This window comes from Pongo abelii, chromosome 1 (assembly GCF_028885655.2).
Source record: "Pongo abelii isolate AG06213 chromosome 1, NHGRI_mPonAbe1-v2.0_pri, whole genome shotgun sequence".
Taxonomy (NCBI): domain Eukaryota; kingdom Metazoa; phylum Chordata; class Mammalia; order Primates; family Hominidae; genus Pongo; species Pongo abelii.
In genome coordinates this window covers 88,056,427-88,077,247 of record NC_071985.2, presented here as the reverse complement: position 1 = coordinate 88,077,247, position 20,821 = coordinate 88,056,427, and the positions used below count along the sequence as shown (strand labels likewise).

Below are 20,821 nucleotides of genomic sequence, written 5' to 3'. Positions count from 1 at the left end.
TTACTTTAACATTCTTAATTTGTTTTGGTTACATAATTTGTGTTTAATTTATAAATTTGTGTAAACCCTGTAAGTGATTTATATCTAGTTTTATGCTTTACATATTTAAATGATGTAACAAACATCATTTGCAATGCTTCTTTGGGTAACAGCTTTTTGAGGTATAATTCGCATACCATATAACTCACCCATTTAAATATACAATTCAGTGAGTTTTAGTATATTCCTAATGTTGTATAACCATCAATTTTCAAACAATCAATTTTCAAACATTTTTGGGGTGTGAACCCCAAAAAGAAACTCTATACCTCTAATCCATCATCCCTGATTCCCCAACACCCCTAGCCCCAACACCCCTAGCCCCAGACAACTACTAATCTACATTCTGTCTCTATGGATTTGCCTGTTTTGGACATTTTAAATGGCATCATACAATATGTGGCCTTTGGTATTTGGCTTCTTTCATTTAGCATAATGTTTTCAAGGTTCATCCATATTGGGGCATGTATCAGTACTTCATTTCTTTTTATTACTGAGTAACATTCCATAGCATGGCTATACCACTATTATTTATTCATTTAAACACTGGGTGTTTGCCAATTTTTTTTTTCTTTAAAAGGGGCCCAGACTTTATTAAATTTTAGAAAACACTTGATAGGGATTGAGCAGCGTGTGATGGAATGGTTAGAACTGTCTTCTTCTCAGTCAGAGGAAACAAATCAATGCTTTCTTAGGGGGCAAGGTATTCTCATCAATATAAAGAGCAGTGCCCAGACAGCAGGACCTAATTTTTTCCCTCACTCATTTGAAAAAATAAATTGACTTCCCTTTTTCAGCCAATACTTTTTGAGGCTCTGGGGATACAGCAGTCTACAAAACAAAGTCCCTATCTGCATGGAGTTTATAGGGGTGGGTGCTCTTTTGCACAGACTGTTGCGGAAGGCTTCTGGGTTCTGATGACACTTGAGTCTCCAGAGATGTGAATGGAAAGAGGGAGTGAGCCGTGTGGGTATCTGGAGGAAATGTTCCAGACAGAGGTCAGCAAGTGCCCCAGGTCACCATTCCTGGGGGCAGGAATGGGCTTTGCAGTTTCAAGAAATAGCAGGAAGGCTAGTGTGAATGGAGACTTGGGAGCTTGAGGGAGTGGTAGATTATTTCTAGGATTTTATTCCCAGGACTCACACCTCAGGAGAATCTGGTTTGCTAAGTGCCTACTGAATACATAATGGAAAATACATTTATCTTTTCCTGAATCTGCACCAGACTGAAAAGTCACTCAGTAGAAGGAGTTTGGTTCTGCTCTGGAGGTGAAGTGATTTGGAAATGATTTTTAAACTGGGGCAGAACTGCTGAATGCATTATCTGTCAGCAGAGAAGAGTTAGTAAGAGCCAGGAGTTGTCAAAGCGAAACACATGCTATCTTTCAAATAAGGTGCCTTGCTTTATTACAGTCATTTATGCTCAAGAGCAAGAAATGATGTTATTGAGTTTCCACGGGAGGATTTGATATTGCCCAGCTCAGTCCACAGTTTCTTGCACTGACACACCTCACGTTTGGGAGTCCTCGGAAGCCAACAGTGTTTATCCATTGTAATAGGATGATATGCAGAAAGTCAGTTCCTTGCTACTACACTAATCACGCTTTAGGGACCCTTTGGTTCATGTTCTTGGTGTTGGCAACAGGTTGCATTGAGCATCTACTCTTTGTTTTGATGACTTCTATGGCACACATATGTATATGCACACACACAACATAATTATCATTTTAATCACTTGTAAGTGTATACAACTCAGTGGCATTAAATACATTCACAATACTTTGTATCCATCACCACTATGTATACCCCAATGTTTTTCATCCTTCCTAAGATGAACTCTGTACCCATTAAACAATAGCTCTGTTTTCCCCTAGCCCTTGGTAACCCCTGTTCCATCTTCCATCTCTATGAATTTGCCTAGCCTAGAAATCTCATATAAGTGAAATCTCATATATTTGTCCTTGTGTGTCTGGCTTATTTCACTAAGCATAATATTTCTAAGGTATGTCCATGCTGTGGCATGTATCAAAAGTTTATTCCTTTTTATGGCTGAATAGTATTCCCTTCTGTGACCTTTTGGTACTCAGCACATGACACAGGGTCTGGTGTGTGGCAAGTTTCCTCTTGGAGCCAAAAGCAGCATATTATAGGACAAGGACGGAAAGCCATGGCAGCACACACTGACGATCAGATCTGCTGGGAGGGCAAACCTCTTTGATTCCTGCTGAAAGGCCCTGATTTCTCACTTATGAAGCACTTTCTAGTTGTTTAAGTGAATTTTCATATCCACTGTCACCTAATGTTAGTCTTCAATAATCCCATAAAAAGCAGGCGTTATCCTTATTTTACAGGTAAGGGTCACATAAAGAAAATGACTCCCTTGCCTGGTGTGGTGGCTCACACCTGTAATCCCAGCACTTTGGAGGCCGAGGCGAACAGATCACCTGAGGTTGGGAGTTCAAGACCAGCCTGACCAACATGGAGAAACCCTGTCTCTACTAAAAATACAAAATTAGCTGGGCATGGTGCCGCATGCCTGTAATCCCAGCTACTCAAGAGGCTGAGGCAGGAGAATTGCTTGAACCCAGGAGGCAGGGGTTGCAGTGAGCCAAGATTGCACGATTGCACTCCAGCCTGGGTAACAAGAGCGAAACTCTGTCTAAAAAAAAAAAGACTTCCTCAAACTAATTACATTGTTGTTCTTATCAGCATTAACCAGAATTGAGTACAGACTGCACTATGTGCTGTTACTGTGTCGGGCTCCATGCAAAGCACTTAACAAGATTTGTTACTTGATCCTTATAACAACTCTGTGTGGTGTAGGTGTAATAATCATCCCATTGTCCAGACGAGGAAACTGAGGTACCAAGAGGTTAAATAACTTGCCATAGCTCGCAGAGGTGGTAAGTGGGGAATCTAGGATTCACTTCTAAGCTTGAACATGGTATGGTTGTGGTATGGAACCAAGGCAGGACTCCAGTCTGCTTACGTCTGGCTCAGAGATCCTACAAGAACATGCCGACTGTCCCTGTTTAACCAAATGTCAATCCAGGCAGCATTGTCTGTGTCCCTGATTGTGCCTTTCTCTAGTCTGGGAACACTGCCAGGCAGTGTATGTCACTAGATGTAAATAAGGCCATTATTTGATTTTATGAAACTCTTTTTGGAGGTTGAGACTTGTATATTCTGTGTGACACTCCCATTTGGATATCCCAAAGGCACCTTAAATTCAAAATGTCAAAAAACTGAGGTTATCATCTCTGCAGTCTCTCCTCTTTGCCCTGAAAAAGAACATGCACTTGTTTTTCGTATTTCCTTATCTCTTGGAAAGACATCTTGACCACTCAAGAATGTAAGCTGGAAACCTCAGGGTCACCTTTCTTCTCTGTCACTACCTCTGGCTTAGGTCACCCTTACAGATGTGCCTCTTAAATATTTCTCAATCGTGTCTCTCCCTATTCCTTCCTACCAGTGCAGCCCCAGACTGTTGTGTTTCATAGACAGCTGCAGTGCCCTCCAGACTGCCACCATGCCTTTGGCTGTGCCCTCCCACCATCCTCCACACTGCTGCCTGGCTCGTCTGTGTAAGGATGATTCTGTAGGCATTGTCCTGCTTAAAACCGTGTGGTGATTCCAGGCTGGAGTCTGAACTCAGAGCAAGGCACATGGCATTCTGCCTGGCACCTGAGGCCACAGAAGCATATTATAGGTCCACTGTGCCTTGTGCCCTGAGTATGTCCTGTTGAGGCCACTTCTATTCCTGCTCTTCCTTCTACCTGGGAAGCACTCCCTTCCCATTGCGGCTGAAGCCTGTCTCTTCAAACCTCAGCCCAAATTCTGCTTATCTTCCAGAGCCTATTTGAGCTTTCATCCCTTCTAGAAGCTTTCCCTGATGTCTGCAGAGTAGTTTTCTCTTCTTTTGTGTTACCATTATACTCTAGAGAGACCTTTGTTTCTGCATTCATCACAGTGTATTTGTCTTTTTGAGGGCAGGGACTCTGACACTCATCTTGACAGCAAAGGGGTGAATTACTCAACTGTCAATTCTTTTGTAAAATGGACAATGTCAACCCTGTTAGAAGTAAATGCAATAATGGATGTCAGGTCCTTAGCACTGTGCCTGGCCCATAGTATATACCCAGTGGACACCTGTACCTCCTCTCTACATCCTTGTTGCATGGTGGCTGGGCCCAGAAGGCAGTGAGAATTGGCACCTCAAGCCCTTTTGGTCAGGATCCTTTGCTGGGTGGAAGCTCCTCGCCTAGTAGTGCAGGTGCCCTTTGGCTGTATCTGGTGAATCCATCAGGTCCAGGTTGAAAACTACTGAGCAGAGCCCTGCTGCCTCTGGGTATTCTGTTCAGCACCCAGCCCTTTTGCATTTAATGAATGTAAAAAATAATGGGGCACCTGCTGTTCCTTACTCTCTCCTCCTGCTGCACTAAGTCTCTGCCTCCCTGTAGAGGCATTTAACCGCACGAAGGTTTATGGTGGAAATGACAAATCGCTTCTTCACAACGAACTCACCCTGCTTTCTAACCAGTTGGAATCACCCTTGTTCATGTGATATTAGCAATTTACCTGTCTCTTTAACCACTAACCATCCTGAGAGGATTTGGCATTCTTTGCAGCTATTAATCCTCTCATCACCTGAGGGCTTATTAAATAGGTGGAGTGTACATCTAGCCTTTCTCCTACAGTAAACAGTCATTCGTGATCTTTTCCTTTTTACTCAGCCTCTCTCCTCAGCTGCCTGAGCCCAGGATAAGGCAGGGTCCTCCCCTCTAGAGGCCACAATGGGGAGAGCTGGGCTCTGGACTGGGGAGTCCCCGGTTTGACTCCTTGCTTGGTCAGGACTTCCTCAACATAATCGCCTGGCCCTGGCGCCAGGGTGGTTGTGGGGCTGTGGGAGGTGCCTTTGCAGCCCATTTCCCTGTGGAGGTCAGTTGCCCCTTTCCTTTCCTTTCATCAGGCTCAGGCCCTCCTTGGGGCAGCCCTGCTATCTGAGGGGGTCTCTCCTGAGCCGCTGAGACATAGTCCTCATTCATATTGGATGTTGTTGACAATCATCCCATCCTCTGCTGCTTCATTTTGTGACTTGTGGACCCAAGTGGGTCTTTGTTTATCCTGATCCAGGAGAGCTGGGAAGGGAGACAGTTTGAATTGCTCTGGGCGTATGTTACTTGTTAATATTTTAAAATTTGACTTGTTGCAGTTTTTCAGAGGTATGACTCTAAAAGCCATTTCGTGGAAAAAAACAGCAAGGAACTGGTTTTATTTCTTTTAGGTGACACTAATAACCAAACATGAGACACATCAGAATTTAAGTGGCTAGTCAAAAAAAAAAAAAAAAAAAAAAAAACCAGTGAAAATAGCAAGTCTACATTGATGTTAGTTGTTATATAACAGGCGCTGTTCTAAGCATTTTGCCTGTAGCAACTCACTGAATCCTCATAATTACTTTATGAAGAGGAGATTCAGTAACCTGGCCACATAGGCAATGAATGGCCAGAATTCGGGCTCTAAAACTGGGTCTCCTGACCACGACGCTCCCTCTCTAGGGCTGACGGAGATCATCACTAAATCACCTCCTTTGGGATTCTCTGCTCGTTGGACATGGAGTGTTACCTGTAGAGTACTGCTGTGACCTCTCCTTTAGGCCTCTCTGTGCAGAGACTGCAGTAGTCTGTGTTAGGGCTGTCCTGTTGAAGCTGGTCCACACTTTTCTGGACTTCTGGTTGAGCCAGTCTGCTCAGATACGAACTTCCAAATGAACCTGTTTCTCTTTGGTCCTCAACCAGGCTTTGTGACATCAGCTGCTACAGCTGTGGAAACAGTTGATAAACAGGGTCAGGCTGCTCAGAGGGAGAATGTGGCAGTAGGGTCCCTGGCAAAGGTTGCCTGCTCACTTGGAAGGGCAAAGGCCTAGAAATCCATGTGCAATTGATGCACAAGCTGTGATTGTGCTGAGGCTTGTGGGCAGGGGGGTGTGTTTCTTTTTCCTTCTCCCCTTTTTGTCCTCTCTTTCCCTTGCTCTCTTTCTTTCTTCCTCCTTCCCTTCCTCTTTCCTTCTCTCCCTTTCTTTCTCCTTTGAAAAACTAAGATGAGGTCCTGGTAAAGATAGTACATAGAAGAGAGGCTTCAAGCCTCAAAAAGTTATTTCGATAATATAGTAAGTCACTGCTCCTTATTGAATAAGAGGCCTAAGGGGCTGAGGTGGTGAGGGATTGAAGTGAAGTCTGGCTTAGTTCAGGCCTGAATACCCAAACCAGGCCAGCTTTGGGTTGGGTTGGCTCTGCCTGGCATGAGGAGCACATCCAAGGATTCTGTCTCCCTCAGGGATCCATGCTGGGAAATCTTCTAAGCATTGGACTTTGAGGTTAAAATAAAAAGTCTTACTCCCTTGGTGGGGATTTCTGAAAGATTGATGGGATTGTAACTGCCTAACAGTTCCACTTCCAGATGAGCGCCCTCCGTGCATGGGCTTTGCAGCAGCTCTCTGCCCTTCCTTGCCAAATGACCCTATTTGATCTGGAGCCCTGGCTTGACTTTTCTCTTCAGCACCTGCTGTTTTCTGACCAATCCCACACCTTCCCCTGGTTTTGTCTTTTACAGAAATCCTTTCTTCCAACTTGATTAGATTTCTTTGTTGGCTTGCACATCTGGTCTTCATTTAGTAGGGATGACACTTAATTTAAGTAAGAGTTTGGCTGCCTTTAAATTTAACAACTGCACCCTGCTGGGGGGCTGATGAGGAGTCAGTAGCTGAATTGTTTGTTGAAAGAGATCATATTGATTTATGATTTTCACTTAAGAAATGCATTCCCACACACCCCTGCATTTAATTGCTTAGCTGGGCACTCAGACAGCTGCTTTAAGAATCCAGTACCCTTGTCTCTGGAGAGGCGTTTCTCCTCAGTGTGCATGCAGTACTGCTGTATGCATGTGGCATGTGTCCATCTGTCCTCACAGAGGAGACTGTGCATTGGTAGAGCTGGAGGGCTCCTCTTGTCCACCCAGCATGCCACTTTGAACCAGCTCCTAAAGCATGAGGTCCATCATGTCTCTATTCAAAAACTTTCAGTGGCTCCTCATTGCCTGTGAATGAAATATGGAATCTCAGCGGGCGGTCAGGGGCCTCCCAGTCTGGCTTCACTGTGCCTGTCCAACTCATTTCCTAAGATTGCCATGCAGAAACCCAGTTCTCTGGCCACACTGAATTTCTTACAATCTTCCCATTCACTTGGCCATTCTGCCTTTATGTTTTTCACTTTCTCTGGAATTTCCTCCCTCCCTTTCCTGCCTGTATGGTCTCTGTTCTTCAAAGCCCATTTCAAATGAAAACTTTTGCTACGAAATCTTTCCTGATTCCTCTCACCTATAGTGCACCCCTTTGAACTCAGACACCCTCTCTGTATTTCTCTTCAGGTATTTTAGCTCACTTTATGTTATAATTGTTTTTATGATTGTTGTTTATTCTTATTCGACAGAGTCACTACCTGATAGCAGTGACCCTGTGTTGGTCACATTTGTCCCCCAAAGGATACAGCTCAGTGCCTGGGGTAGTAATAATTGATATTCTTGAGTGCTCACTACCTGGCAGTTCTATTCTAAGCACTATACATGTATTCATCTTGGTTGATCCTCACAAAAGCCCTTGGAGGGAGGTACTGTTATTAGCCCCATTTTACAGATAAGGTAACTGAGATCCAGGCTGAGTAACTTGCCTAAGGCTACCCAGGTAGCAAGCAGCAGAGCTGCGGGTCCACCTGGGCCTTCTGGCTTCTGAATCCAGGCTCTCAACTAGTAAGCCACATGGCTTCTTTCATTAGATACTTGCTCAATACATGTCTATCAAGAAAAGTTGTATTGAAGTCAAGAGATATAGGGGAGCAGGAATAGGTTAGTTTAAAAACAAGGAGAGGGAAGAAGAGAAGGAAATTAGAATGGGCCAATAGGAAAAGAAAAGAAAGGAGAAGTGCTAAGAAACCAAGGAACAGGCCAGGCGCGGTGGCTCACGCCTGTAATCCCAGCACTTTGGAAGGCTGAGGCATGTAAATCACTTGAGGTCAGAAGTTCGAGACAGCCTGACCAACATGGAGAAACCCTGTCTCGACTAAAAATACAAAAACTAAAAATACAAAAATTAGCTGGATATGGTGGTGCACACCTGTAGTCCCATACTCAAGAGGCTGAGGCAGGAGAATCGCTTGAACCAGGGAGGCGGAGGTTGCAGTGAGCCGAGATTGTGCCATTGCACTCTAACCTGGGCAACAAAGAGTGAAACTCCGTCTCAAAAAAAAAAAAAGAAAAGAAACCAAGGAACAGAAGAGACAAGCAGCTAAACGGGTGGAGCTCATCCTGCAGGGAGGCTTGGGGTTCGTGCTTTTGGATTTGGGGTGGGGTCCAGGGCCTCTGGGATGCCAACATGCTGGGGAAGACACAGGGGCTATTGGTCACTGTACCTGGATCCTAGCACACTCAGCATTGTTGCTGCAAATACTCCAAGTGTGACTCAAGGCTTTTACCCAAAGGGATGGAGCGGGAGGGTGCAAAGATCAAGATCCTCATGCTCCTTTTCTGGGAAGGAAGCAGAGGCATGGAAAGGTTGTGGCTTGCTCTGGATCCCACAGGGCAGCAGTTCTGGCTAGAATTCAGGTCCTTTGTTCTTTCTGCTTTATTTTTCTGCTTTATAAGGAATGGCACATGACTTTCTCTCCACTTGCTGTTATTGGAAAGGGTCATGTAACCCGGGTGTCGTGGGGCTGCTCATCATGGTCTTGTATTCTGCCTGCATCTCCTAGATCGTATGTCTCCCTGCCTCAACTGCTTCCACTTTGGTCCAGTTCTCAGCCATCTCTTCCTGCCTCAGTGGCTGGCTTCTTCCTGTGCTTTGCTTCTGTACTGGTCTTCACTCCTGCTAAAGTTGCGTTGTCTAATCTTTGTCTCAGCCATCCCCACCCCTGAACTTGGAGCCTTTGGGAACTAAGGATCCTGTAAGTGAGCTCTTAGGCCCTCACCCTTTATTAAGGTCTTTCATCAGGCTCTCCAGCCTCTCTTTCTGAACTCATCTCCTCTCACCTAACTCCCCAATTTGGGCCTCCACTCTTCTCTGGAGAGTTCTTTTCATCTAGTGGCATCTCTTCTCTCTTGTCATGCTTCTCCTCGTGGCCATAGAACAACCAGCTGTGCCAGCCTTTCCCCTTTCATGGAATCTCCCTGTGCAATAAAGGAAAGCTGAGGACATTCTCTCATACCACCCTTTTTAGGCCATATATTTCCTCCTTAAGCCAACCTAACCCGTTAAATGGAAAGATGTCATTCCCAAGACAGCTACTTAGCAGCCCCAAGGTGGGGGCTTCAGCCAGTGAGATGCTTGATGGTGTTAGATAGGAAGATGCTGAGTTGCTCAGTGGGAGAAACTTCCCCAGGCCTTACTCAGCCTACCCACTATCTTTTACTCATCACCAGCAAGACCTCTCTGTAAAGCAAACCAGAAGTCCAAGTTCAGATGAACCCATGACGGGTTGTGGGGAGAGGGACAAGAGGAGACCCAAGCACCCACCAGTAAATGGCAATTAAAGAGGAAACTTGTTGAGCCTATACTGGAGAAGAGCACATCTTAAATTTTCACATTTTGTGGGTGGTAGGGTAGCTGTAGCAGTAGAAACATACATTATGAGCATCTTGGCTTTGTCTGAATTTTGAGAAATGGCAGTCACAGAGACTCTTCTATATGCATATCATCCCCGGACACAAGAGAAAGGCTATCCCGGTCTGGAGTGGGGGATGTGGGCCTGTGAGTGGGTGTGCCTCAAGTCCACATGATGGCTTTGCTATTGAAACCCTCTAGATGGCCATGACTCTGTGTTGCCAAGTTACTTAACATTGCAAACTAGTGGCCTACAGGAATAATCTTGATGAGGCGGGTGGTTTAAGTGGAATGTCAATAGTTGGTCATTGCAGATTATTGTCATATATCACTATTTTCTGTGACCCAGCCAACTCTTTGGTATATGTATGTGCTTTCCCTTCTGTCAGGTGAGGAAAGGTTTTTTGTTGTTGTTGTTTTGTTTTCATCTCAAGGTTTTGCATAGATTAACCAATGGATGGTCATGAATAATTTAAATATGAATCATCTAAATAACTATGCTGATGTTGAGACTGAGCCTTGAGATTCTGCTATTCTGTTATTCAGGCAGCAAACTTCTCTGCCTGCTAGTTGAGTGTTATTCTTAACCAAATACAAGTCCACCGTTGCTCAATAGGAGTTTTTTTTTTTTTTTTGTGATAGGGTCTCAGTCTGTCACCCAGGCTGGAGTGTAGTGGCGCAATCTTGGCTCATTGCAACCTCTGCTTCCCAGGCTCAAGTGATCCTCCCACTGGAGCCCCCTGAGTAGCTAGGACCACAGGTGGGTGCTACCATGCCCAGCTAATTTTTCGTATAGGTTGATGCAAAAGTTATTGCATTTTTGCCTTTGAAAGTAATGGCAAAAAGCGCAATTACTTTTGCACCCGTCTAATATTTTTGACAGGGTTTCACCAGGTTGCCCAGGCTGGTCCTGAGCTCAGGTGATCTGCCTGCCTCAGCCTCCCAAAGTGCTGGAAATATAGGTATGAGCCACCACACCTGTCCCCTACCCCCCTCCATTTATTAAATAGGATTCCCTATTTAATAAATGGTGCTGGGAAAACTGGCTAGCCATATGTAGAAAGCTGAAACTGGATCCCTTCCTTACACCTTATACAAAAATTAATTCAAGATGGATTAAAGACTTACATGTTAGACCTAAAACCATAAAAACCCTAGAAGAAAACCTAGGCAATACCATTCAGGACATAGGCATGGGCAAGGACTTCATGTCTAAAACACCAAAAGCAATGGCAACAAAAGCCAAAATTGACAAATGGGATCTAATTAAACTAAAGAGCTTCTGCACAGCAAAAGAAACTACCGTCAGAGCGAAGAGGCAACCTACAGAATGGGAGAAAATTTTTGCAACCTACTCATCTGACAAAGGGCTAATATCCAGAATCTACAATGAACTCAAACAAATTTACAAGAAAAAAAACAACCCCATCAATAGTGGGCGAAGGATATGAGCAGACACTTCTCAAAAGAAGACATTTATGCAGCCAAAAGACACATGAAAAAATGCTCATCATCACTGGCCATCAGAGAAATGCAAATCAAAACCACAATGAGATACCATCTCACACCAGTTAGAATGGCAATCATTAAAAAGTCAGGAAACAACAGGTGCTGGAGAGGATGTGGAGAAATAGGAACACTTTTACACTGTTGGTGGGACTGTAAACTAGTTCAACCATTGTGGAAGTCAGTGTGGCGATTCCTTAGGGATCTAGAACTAGAAATACCATTTGACTCAGCCATCCCATTACTGGGTATATACCCAAAGGATTATAAATCATGCTGCTATAAAGACACATGCACACATATGTTTATTGTGGCACTATTCACGATAGCAAAGACTTGGAACCAACCCAAATGTCCAACAATGATAGACTGGATTAAGAAAATGTGGCACATATACACCATGGAATACTATGCAGCCATAAAAAATGATGAGTTCATGTCCTTTGTAGGGACATGGATGAAGCTGGAAACCATCATTCTCAGCAAACTATCGCAAGGACAAAAAACCAAACACCGCATGTTCTCACTCATAGGTGGGAATTGAACAATGAGAACACATGGACACAGGATGGGGAACATCACACATCGGGGACTGTTGTGGGGTAGGGGGAGGGGGAAGGGATAGCATTAGGAGATATACCTAATGCTAAATGACGAGTTAATGGGTGCAGCACACCAACATGGCACATGTATACATATGTAACAAACCTGCACGTTGTGCACATGTACCCTAAAACTTAAAGTATAATAATAATAAAATAAAAAATAAAAAAACTTTCTATTATAAAACAGTTTTAGGTTTACAGAATTATTGCAAAGATAGTACAGAGAGTTCTTGCATACCCAACACCCAACTTCCCCTATTATCAGCATTTTATGTTAGTATGGTACAGTTGTTAGAATTAATGAACTGATATTGATATATTCTTACTAACTAAAATCCATACTTGTTCATATTTCCTTAGTTTTCCCTTAGTGTTCATTTTCTGTTCCAGGACCTTGTCTGGGACCACATTTAGTTCTTATCCTCCTTAGGCTCCTCCGGGCTGTGATTGTTTTTCAGATTTTTGGTGATCTTGACAATTTTGGTGATCTTGACAATTTTGAGGATTACTGGTCAGGCCTATTTTGTAGAATCTCCTTTAACTAGAATTTGATGTTTTCCTTATGGTTAGTATGTTTTTGGGAGGAAGACAGAGAGGTAAGATGGCATTCTCATCATATAATGTGAAGGGTACATACTATCATTATGACTTATCACTGTTGATGTTAACCTTGATCACCTGGCTTGAGATAGTATTTGTAAAGTTACTGTTTTTCTTTCCATGCAGTACTTTTTGGAAAAAAAAAAAAAAAGTCCTTATGCATGGTCTGCACTTACAGAGTGGAAAGTTTTGCTCTACCTCCTTAAAGGCAGTTAAAACAGTTAAAACAGTTATGTCAAGTATTTGGAATTCTTTTGCATAGATTTGTCTGTCTTCTCCCATTTATTGCTTTATTCAATCATTTATTTATTTTTATCAGTAAAGAATCATGGATATTTGTATTATACCTTGTATGATAAGTACTTCTTTATTTCATTGCTCAAATTGTTTTAATGTGGCTGCTAAAAACTCTTTGATTTGGCTCTTGTATCCCCTTGCCCCATCATTGTTTGTTGTTTTGAGCACGTTTTAACTTTCTGGCACTACACGGTACTCCAGGCTCATCTGGTGTATTTCCTGAATCCAGCATTTCTGCAAGGAGCCCTGACTCCTTTTGTTGAAAGCATGGCGTTAGATAGCAGGATGGGAGGTGTGGGGGTGGGGGCGGTCGGTTAGTTGCTGCTGGAATGTGTTTGCATCTAGGCCCTCTCAGCTGATAGAGCAATGAAATATGTGTGTATGCTACCTCTTTAATATACAAATACCTATGAGTATTTCTATATGTAGCCATCTATATTAAGCCAAACGTGAGTTTGTAGTGATGTCTCCAATTCTGATCCATATTACATAAATCATTCTAGCTTCCTCCCTTTGCTTATCTGTAATATCCCCCCAAGCAGTTAGAAACCTAGCTACCACCACCCATTTGCTTAATTGTTCACTTCCAATGTACGCATACAGTAGTATCAGAATCGTTAACCCATACCCCCATTGGAAACAATTTTTCAGCTATAGTACAGTGCTTATGTACAGTTCTTTTTGCCATTGGTTTGTACAGACTCCACTGATTTCTAAGGTAACTTCTGTTAGCACCTTACTGTCTCACTTCCTTCAGTGAGGTTATTTCATACATTTGTAATACATTTAAATTTTTGGGGGTTACATTTTACATTCCATCCTGGGATCGTTGGCCTTCCACTCAATGATTTTTTTAAAAAATTTGCATGCATTTAGGTTTACTCTTGTGCTATAAAGTTCTGTGGGTTTTTGACAAATGCTTAATGTCCTATACTTACATTACAGTATCATACAGAATAATCTTACTGCCCCAAATAGTCCACTGTGCTTCATCTATTTAATTCCCAAACCCTATCCCCAAACCCCTGGCAACCACTGGTCTATTTACTATCCCTATAATTTTTGCTTTTTCTAGAATGCCATGTAATTAGAATCGTAGAAAATGTAGCCTTTTCAGACTGGTTTCTTTCACTTAGCAATATGTACTTAAGATTCATTCATATCTTTTTGTGGCATAATAGCTCTTTTTTTTTTTTTTTTTTTTTTTTTTTGAGATGGAGTGTCGCTCTGTTGCCAGGCTGGAGTGCAGTGGCGTGATCTCGGCTCACTGCAACCTCTGCCTCCTGGGTTCAAGCAATTCTCCTGCCTCAGCCTCCCAAGTAGCTGGGACTACAGGCATGTGCTACCATGCCCAGCTACTTTTTGTATTTTTTGTAGAGACTGGGTTTCACCACATTGGCCAGGATGGTCTTGATCTCTTGACCTGGTGATCCATCCGCCTTGGCCTGGGATTACAGGTGTGATCCACTGCGCCCAGCCAATAGCTCATTTTTTATTGCTGAACAGTATTCCATAATATGGATGTACCACAGTTTTTTCACTTACCTATTCAAGGACATCTTATTTCTAGATTTTGATGATTACAAATAAAGCTGCTATAGTGATTCATATGCAGGCTTTTATGTGCACATAAGCTTTCAAATTAATTGGATAAATGCCTAGGAGAATCTGCCTCATTTGAGTATCTGCCTTTCAGCATCTACCTCCTCAATTCTACCTGGACAATGTCAGCACACTCTAAAAATTGGTAGTTCTGCTGCTGAGCTGCCCATATACTGGCCTGTTTTCTTCTCTGCCTGTAAGTGGTAAGCATTGACCACCCTTCTTGCTGAGAACTTTAAAAATTTTAATCCAGGAGGTGATATGGGGGAGGAGGGTGGATTATGTGATTTGGAATAGCCCTGGAGTCAGGGCTTAGCTGAGCCCCAAGGATTACGCCATTGTGTTAATTAGGAACTTAACCCTGATTCCTGAAAGCAGTTTTCACGTGACTTTGGTGTGGCAGTAAAGGCCAGTAAACCAGAGTTTGTTACAGAGAGTGATTCGTCCTGTGTGACTCAGGAGAGAGGCCGGCCCACACATGGGCCTTTCAGATCTTTGGGGTGAGTTGTGGTGGTGTCTGTTTTGCCAGGTAGGTCAGCTGCAGAGTCTGATATTTCAGCCACTGGCATGAAGGGAACCAGCCATGGGTCTGGGGTCAGTGTAGCTCAGTCTCCTTGTTTTCCCACACTTCAGTTTGCGGGGCAGCTCTCTGACCTGTAGTTATATACTGAGTTTGCCTACTCTTTTTTATTTACTTATTTATTTTGAAGCTTATATTAATTTATTTAAAAGTATTTTTAACTAAATGATGTGATTTTTCTATTTTTTAAAAAAGTAGTAAACATTATTTTTCGAGTAGTTTTGGCAAAATTGAATGGAAAGTTTGGGGATCCCATATATTCTTGCCCCTGCACATGCACAATGTCCCCCACTTTAAACATTCCACACTAGAATGGCACATTGGTTACAACTGATGAACCTACATTGACACATCATTATCACTCAGAGTCCACAGTTGACATGAGGGTTCATTCTTCGTGTTGTACATTCTGTGGGTTTGAACGAATGTTTAATGACATGTATCTACCATTATAGTTTCATACAGAATAGTTTCACTGCCATAAAAATCCTCTGTCCCCTGCTTATTCATGCCTTCCTCCTCCCAACTCTAGCAGACACTGATCTTTTTACTGTCTATAATTTTGCCTTTTCCAGAATGTCATATAGTTGGAGTCATGCAGTAGGTATGATTGGCTTTTTAGATTGGCTTCTTTCACTTAGTAGTATGTATTTAAGATTCCTCTAGGTCTTATTACGGCTTGATAGTTCATTTTTTTTAGTGCTGATTAATGTGCCATTGTCTGGATACACCACAGTTGATTTATTCATTCACCTACTGAAGGACATTTTGGCTGCTTCCAAGGTTTGGAATTATGAATAAAGCTGCCAAGAACATCTGTGAGCAGGTTTTTGTGTGGACATAAGTTTTCATTCCATTTGAATAAAGGTGAAAGAGTGTGACTGCTGAATGATGTGCTTGCTAAGAGTATGATTAGTTTTGTATTATCTTATTTAAAAATATGTTTACTGAGTATCTGCCATACACCAAACATGGTGCTAGTTGCTAATATATTATTTAATAATCCTTTTAGCAACACTATGAAGTAGGGCCTTCCATTTTGTAGGTGAGGAGACTCAGGCACAGGAGGGCTAGGTAGCTAGTAAGTGACAGCTGGCACTTACACTCACCCCTCCTGATGCCAGAGCTTTTCCCACTGCGTCATGCCATCTCTGGAGACCAGCATATAACAGAAGATGGCATCCACCCAGCTGGAAAGGGCTCGTCCAGAAGCACCTCGTTCAGCTCACCAGGGTTGCCCATCAGTTTATGAACAGTGGAAGGAAAAGGCTTCTTTCTCTGTGTGAAAGTTGTAGCCTTGCCTAGGTGCTCTTATACTTCCTGGATGCTCAGCCTATGCTGGCCTATTTAGATTTAAACTGTTTTCATTCTGAGCATTGTCAAACATACACCAAAGTAAAGAGACTAGTTTAGTCCGTCTTATACCTATCACTCAAGTCCTGGAATTACCAGGATTTTATCATTCTTGCTTTATTTGTTTGTGGGGTTTTTTGGTGGGGCCGGGGAGGGGGGCGGTGTTGGTGGTTATGTATACTGTTTCTTTTTTGGCTGAAAAATTTTGATAACAGTTTTGTCATTAGCTCATCTCCTGGACCTGTGTGGCATCTCTCCTTTCTTTGCATGAATTTCCTACCATTGTGTCTCGTAGTTACTGGGTATTTATTTTATGTAACAAATGTTTATATGGTCTTAATCATATGTTACACCCTTTTTTAGTTCCTTAACAAATATTAGCTTGTTTACACCTCATAAAAATCTTACGAAATAGATATGAAAACGATTCTTCTTTTAGAGGTGGTAAAACCAAGGCACAGAGAAGTTGAGTAACCTGCCCTGAGTTACACAGCTAGGAAGCGGACTAGCTGGCTTTCAAATGCAGGCTGTGGGGTTTTATAATCTGTGTTCTTATTTGTCATGCTGTGCTAGATATACAACAATTCTACAGCCATTGCCAGTCTGTCCTCTGGTACTGAGAGGAAGGAAAAAGCTAGTTCTTGCCTGCAGATGCATCCAGTCTGTTGGGAAGACGGACCTGGAAACCAGCATTTGGGGTAAATGCTGCAGCGATTATGCAAAAAAAATTCAGTGAGAATGTAAAGAAAGATTATGTGAAGCTTCTTGAGAAAGTCCAAGCAGGCTTCACAGAGGCTGTGATCCTTGAACTCAGATCCAGAAGGGTGGATGAGTGGGGAGGGAAATCCTGGACCTAGAGGTGAGAGAGCACAGGGAGGGCTGAGGAGAGATGGACTTGGCAGTGGATTTCTCAGGCAATAAGATCATGAAGGCGCTGACTTGCCTGCTAAAAAGCTTTGACCTCATCCTGCTGGTAGTAGTGACCTGTTGGTAGATTTTTAGCAGAGAATAAATATGGTGAGGTTTGCAGATTACTAAGCTCTCTCTAGAGGTGATGCAGAGGATAGATTGGGAGGAGAAAAGGGTGGACACCATTTATTAGTGCTGGCTGCTAGCAAGAATGTAGGTGCCCAAACTAGAGCCATGACAGTGGGAATGGAGAGCCTGGATCTGAGAGGTGAGGACCAGCATTATACAGGTGTTCATTATCTGGATTTCTGAATGGTATGTTACCTAGGAAAGCAACAGTGATCATAACATCCAAATATTCACTGATGAACCCGTCACTTGCAGAAACAATCCCAGTGGCAAATGCACCCGGTGACTTCCAATGTGCCAGCCCCTTGTGTAGCCTCCTGCGTGATGTGTTATTTTATTTTATTTTATTTTATTTATTTATTTTTTGAGACAGAGTGTTGCTCTGTCTCCCAGGCTGGAGTGCAGTGGCGCTATCTCCGCTCACTGCAAGCTCCGCCTCCCGGGTTCACGCCATTCTTCTGCCTCAGGCTTCCGAGTAGCTGGGACCACAGGCGCCCGCTACCACGGCCGGTTAATTTTTTGTATTTTTAGTAGAGGCGGGCTTTCACCGTGTTAGCCAGGATGGTCTCGATCTCCTGACCTCGTGATCCGCCCGCCTCAGCCTCCCAAAGTGCTGGGATTATAGGCATGAGCCACCGCGCCCGGCCAATGTGTTACATTATTTAACACTCCATTTTAGCAGCCTGGAGCGGGACCTTCTGCATGTGAGAGGCATATGTGGAAAGGGACTACAGGGGCCTCTTGGAGTGGAGCATGGCCCTCAGCTGACAGCCAGCAAGAAAATGGAGCCTCAGTCCTGTAGCTGCCGGGAACTCAGTTCTGCCAACGACGACGTGAGCTTGGGAGACGACCCATGAGCTTCAGAAAGGAACACAGCCTGGTTGATACCATGATTGCAGCTTTGCAAGACTCTGAGCAGAGGACCCATGTAAGCTGTGTTCAGACTCCTGACCCAGGGAAACTGGGAGATACTAAATGTGTGTTGCTTTAAGCCTTGAAGTTTGTGGCCATTATTATGCAGCAAGTAGAAAACTAAAACAGTCCCTGTTCAGTCATCCTCCCCTTAACAGCAACATCTATTCTTGGCTATCCTCAAGGTCTATCAGCCAGCATTCTGCTTTCAGATCTGGCAGTACAGTGCAATTTCCATGCAAATGTATTTCAAAGTGAAATTGCAAATCTTGCAAAAGATGTAGGATTATAGGTAGTCAATAAAAGGATTGCTGGAGAACTGCTCAAACAACTTAACAGACAAAAGAGGACTGGGCAGGGTTAGACCCACTCATAATTGGCGAGAAAAACAATCAGTATGCTGACAAGAAAATGACTTCAAAGGAGAAGGATTTGAATATCTTTGAATATTAAGACACACCTTTGAGAAAATGAAAGCTCTTAAATAATTTCTGCAAAAATTATCCTCTGTATAGTAATGTCATGAAAGTCAGAGATGTAGTAAAGGATGTCAAGTTATTATGTAGTGATGTTGGAAAAAAATTGCAACAATAAATCAGTAACTCAGTCTAGCCTAAGAATTAATGCAGAATTCAATATGATCTAAATATTTCACATTTTAAATAAGGTTTTACATTTTAGATAAACTTATTTGCATAATTTTTATTTCATTTTGAAAGATTAATTCCATCAGCTCTTATTTTTTCCCTATTGTAAAGTTCTGGTTCTTATTTTTAAGGACTTTTCTAGTACCAGCTGCCCCCTGGTTAACAGTTATCAAGGGCCTTTTGAACTAGGGGGTGATGTTGACATGAACTGCTCACTGGAGTGGATGCTTCCTGATGGCCAGGAATCAGGGGATGGATTTGGGCACTTCCTTTGTAGGATGGAGCCCAAAATGCCTAATTTATTTCATTCATGGCTTCACAAGCCATCAGTATCTCAGACGCTCAAAGATTTTTGTTCAGTACTCTCCTTGTATCAGACAGGAAACATGGTAGACCACTTAGTATGGTCTGAGTTGATTTCAAGTGTATGCAACATCTTTTCTGGGGATGACCTAAGAAGGCCAGCTTTATGAAGGACTCTGGAGAATTCCTGGATAGAGTTGAAAAAAGTCCCACTTTACATTTGCGTTGGGCTTGTATTTTTCACAATGCTTCCATTTACATTGTTATTTTAATCCTCACAGCTGTACAGTGAGATGGTCAGAGAGCCATCTGCCTTCTTCATGTACTAGAGGAGGAAGCCAGGGTCTGGAGAGATTTGAACACAAAGTCACATGGCTTTTTACTCAGAGGCCCAGAAAGAGGTAGATTATTACAATAATTGTTACGACAGTCATTTACAGTGTCTGCTTCCTGACAGTCACTGTGCAGGGTATTTTCATACATAATGTCATTTAACCTTATAATTGGTCACAATACTGTCAAGTTGGTACAGGCATACCTTGGAGATACTGCAGGTTCGGTTCCAGGCCACTGCAATAAAACGAGTATCTCAATAAAGTGAGTCACACAAATATTTTGGTTCCAAGTGCATATAAAAACAAGGTACATTTGATGTTGATGGCTACTGACTGACCAGGGTGCTGGATGCTGAAGGTAGAGGTGGCTGTGTCAATTTCTTAAAATAAAGCAACAGTGAAATTTGCTGCAAGTAAAAGTGTCTTACTTTTACCAAATATTTCTCTGTAGCGTGTGATACTGTTTGATAGCATTACAGTAGAACTTCTTTCAAAATTAGGGTCAGTCCTCTCAAACTCTGCTGCACTGCTTTATCAACTAAGTTTATCTAAATCTTTGTTGCCATTTCAACAGTGTTCATAGTGTGTCTACAGGGAGTATATTCCATCTCAAGAAACCAATTTATTTGCTCATCCCTAAGAAGCAACTCCTCATTCATTAAAATTTTATTATGAAATTGTAGCCATTCAGTCACATCTTCGGGCTCCACTTCTCATTGTAGTTCTCTTGCTATTTCTATTACATGTGCAGTTTCTTCCTCCACTGGAGTCTGAACCCCTCAAAGTCATCCAGGAGAACTGGAATTCACTTCTTACAAGCTCCTGTTGATGTTGAAGTTTTGACCTCCTTCCATGAATCATGAATGTTCTAATGGCACCCAGAATGATTAATCTTTTCCAGAAGGTTTTCAATTTGCTTTGTCTGGGTCCTTCAGAGGAGTCACTGTCTATGGCAGCTGTAGCCTTACACAGTATATTTCTTAAATAATAAGACTTGAAAGTTAAAATGACTGCTGATCCATGGGCAGCAGAATGGATGGTGTGTTAACAGGCATGAAAACAACATTCATCTCCTTGAACATCTCCATCAGAGATCTTGGGTAACCAGGTGCATTGTTAATGACAGTAATATTTTGAAAGAAATGTATTTCTGAGCAGTAGATTTCAACAGGGGGCTTAAAATATTCAGTAAACCATGCTGTAAAGAGATGGGCTGTCATGCCGTCTTTGTTGTTCCATTTATAGAGAACATGCAGACTTGATTTACCATAATTCTTAAGGGCCACAGGACTTTCAAAATAGTAAATGAGCACTGGCTTTAACTTAAAGTCACCAGCTGTATCACTAGCTGTCCTT

At 42.7% G+C, this 20,821-nt stretch overlaps 1 protein-coding gene across 7 annotated transcripts in view; it reads left to right on the top strand.

Moving 5' to 3' along the window:
- Positions 1–20,821, top strand: part of C1H1orf226 (chromosome 1 C1orf226 homolog) — a 319,795-nt gene that overhangs the window by 97,690 nt on the left and 201,284 nt on the right. Inside the window, exons 1-2 of one of the 7 annotated variants that reach the window (XM_054526427.2) lie at positions 13,963–14,500; positions 17,948–18,196. The exons of 4 other annotated variants lie outside the window; for them this stretch is intronic. In XM_054526427.2, the coding sequence (XP_054382402.1) occupies positions 18,122–18,196 (75 nt within the window). In that variant the 5' untranslated portion in view covers positions 13,963–14,500; positions 17,948–18,121. Of the gene's footprint in view, positions 1–13,962; positions 14,501–17,947; positions 18,197–20,821 lie in introns of those variants that run through there. 2 more of the 7 variants (XM_054526426.2, XM_054526423.2) reach the window with 2 other exon arrangements.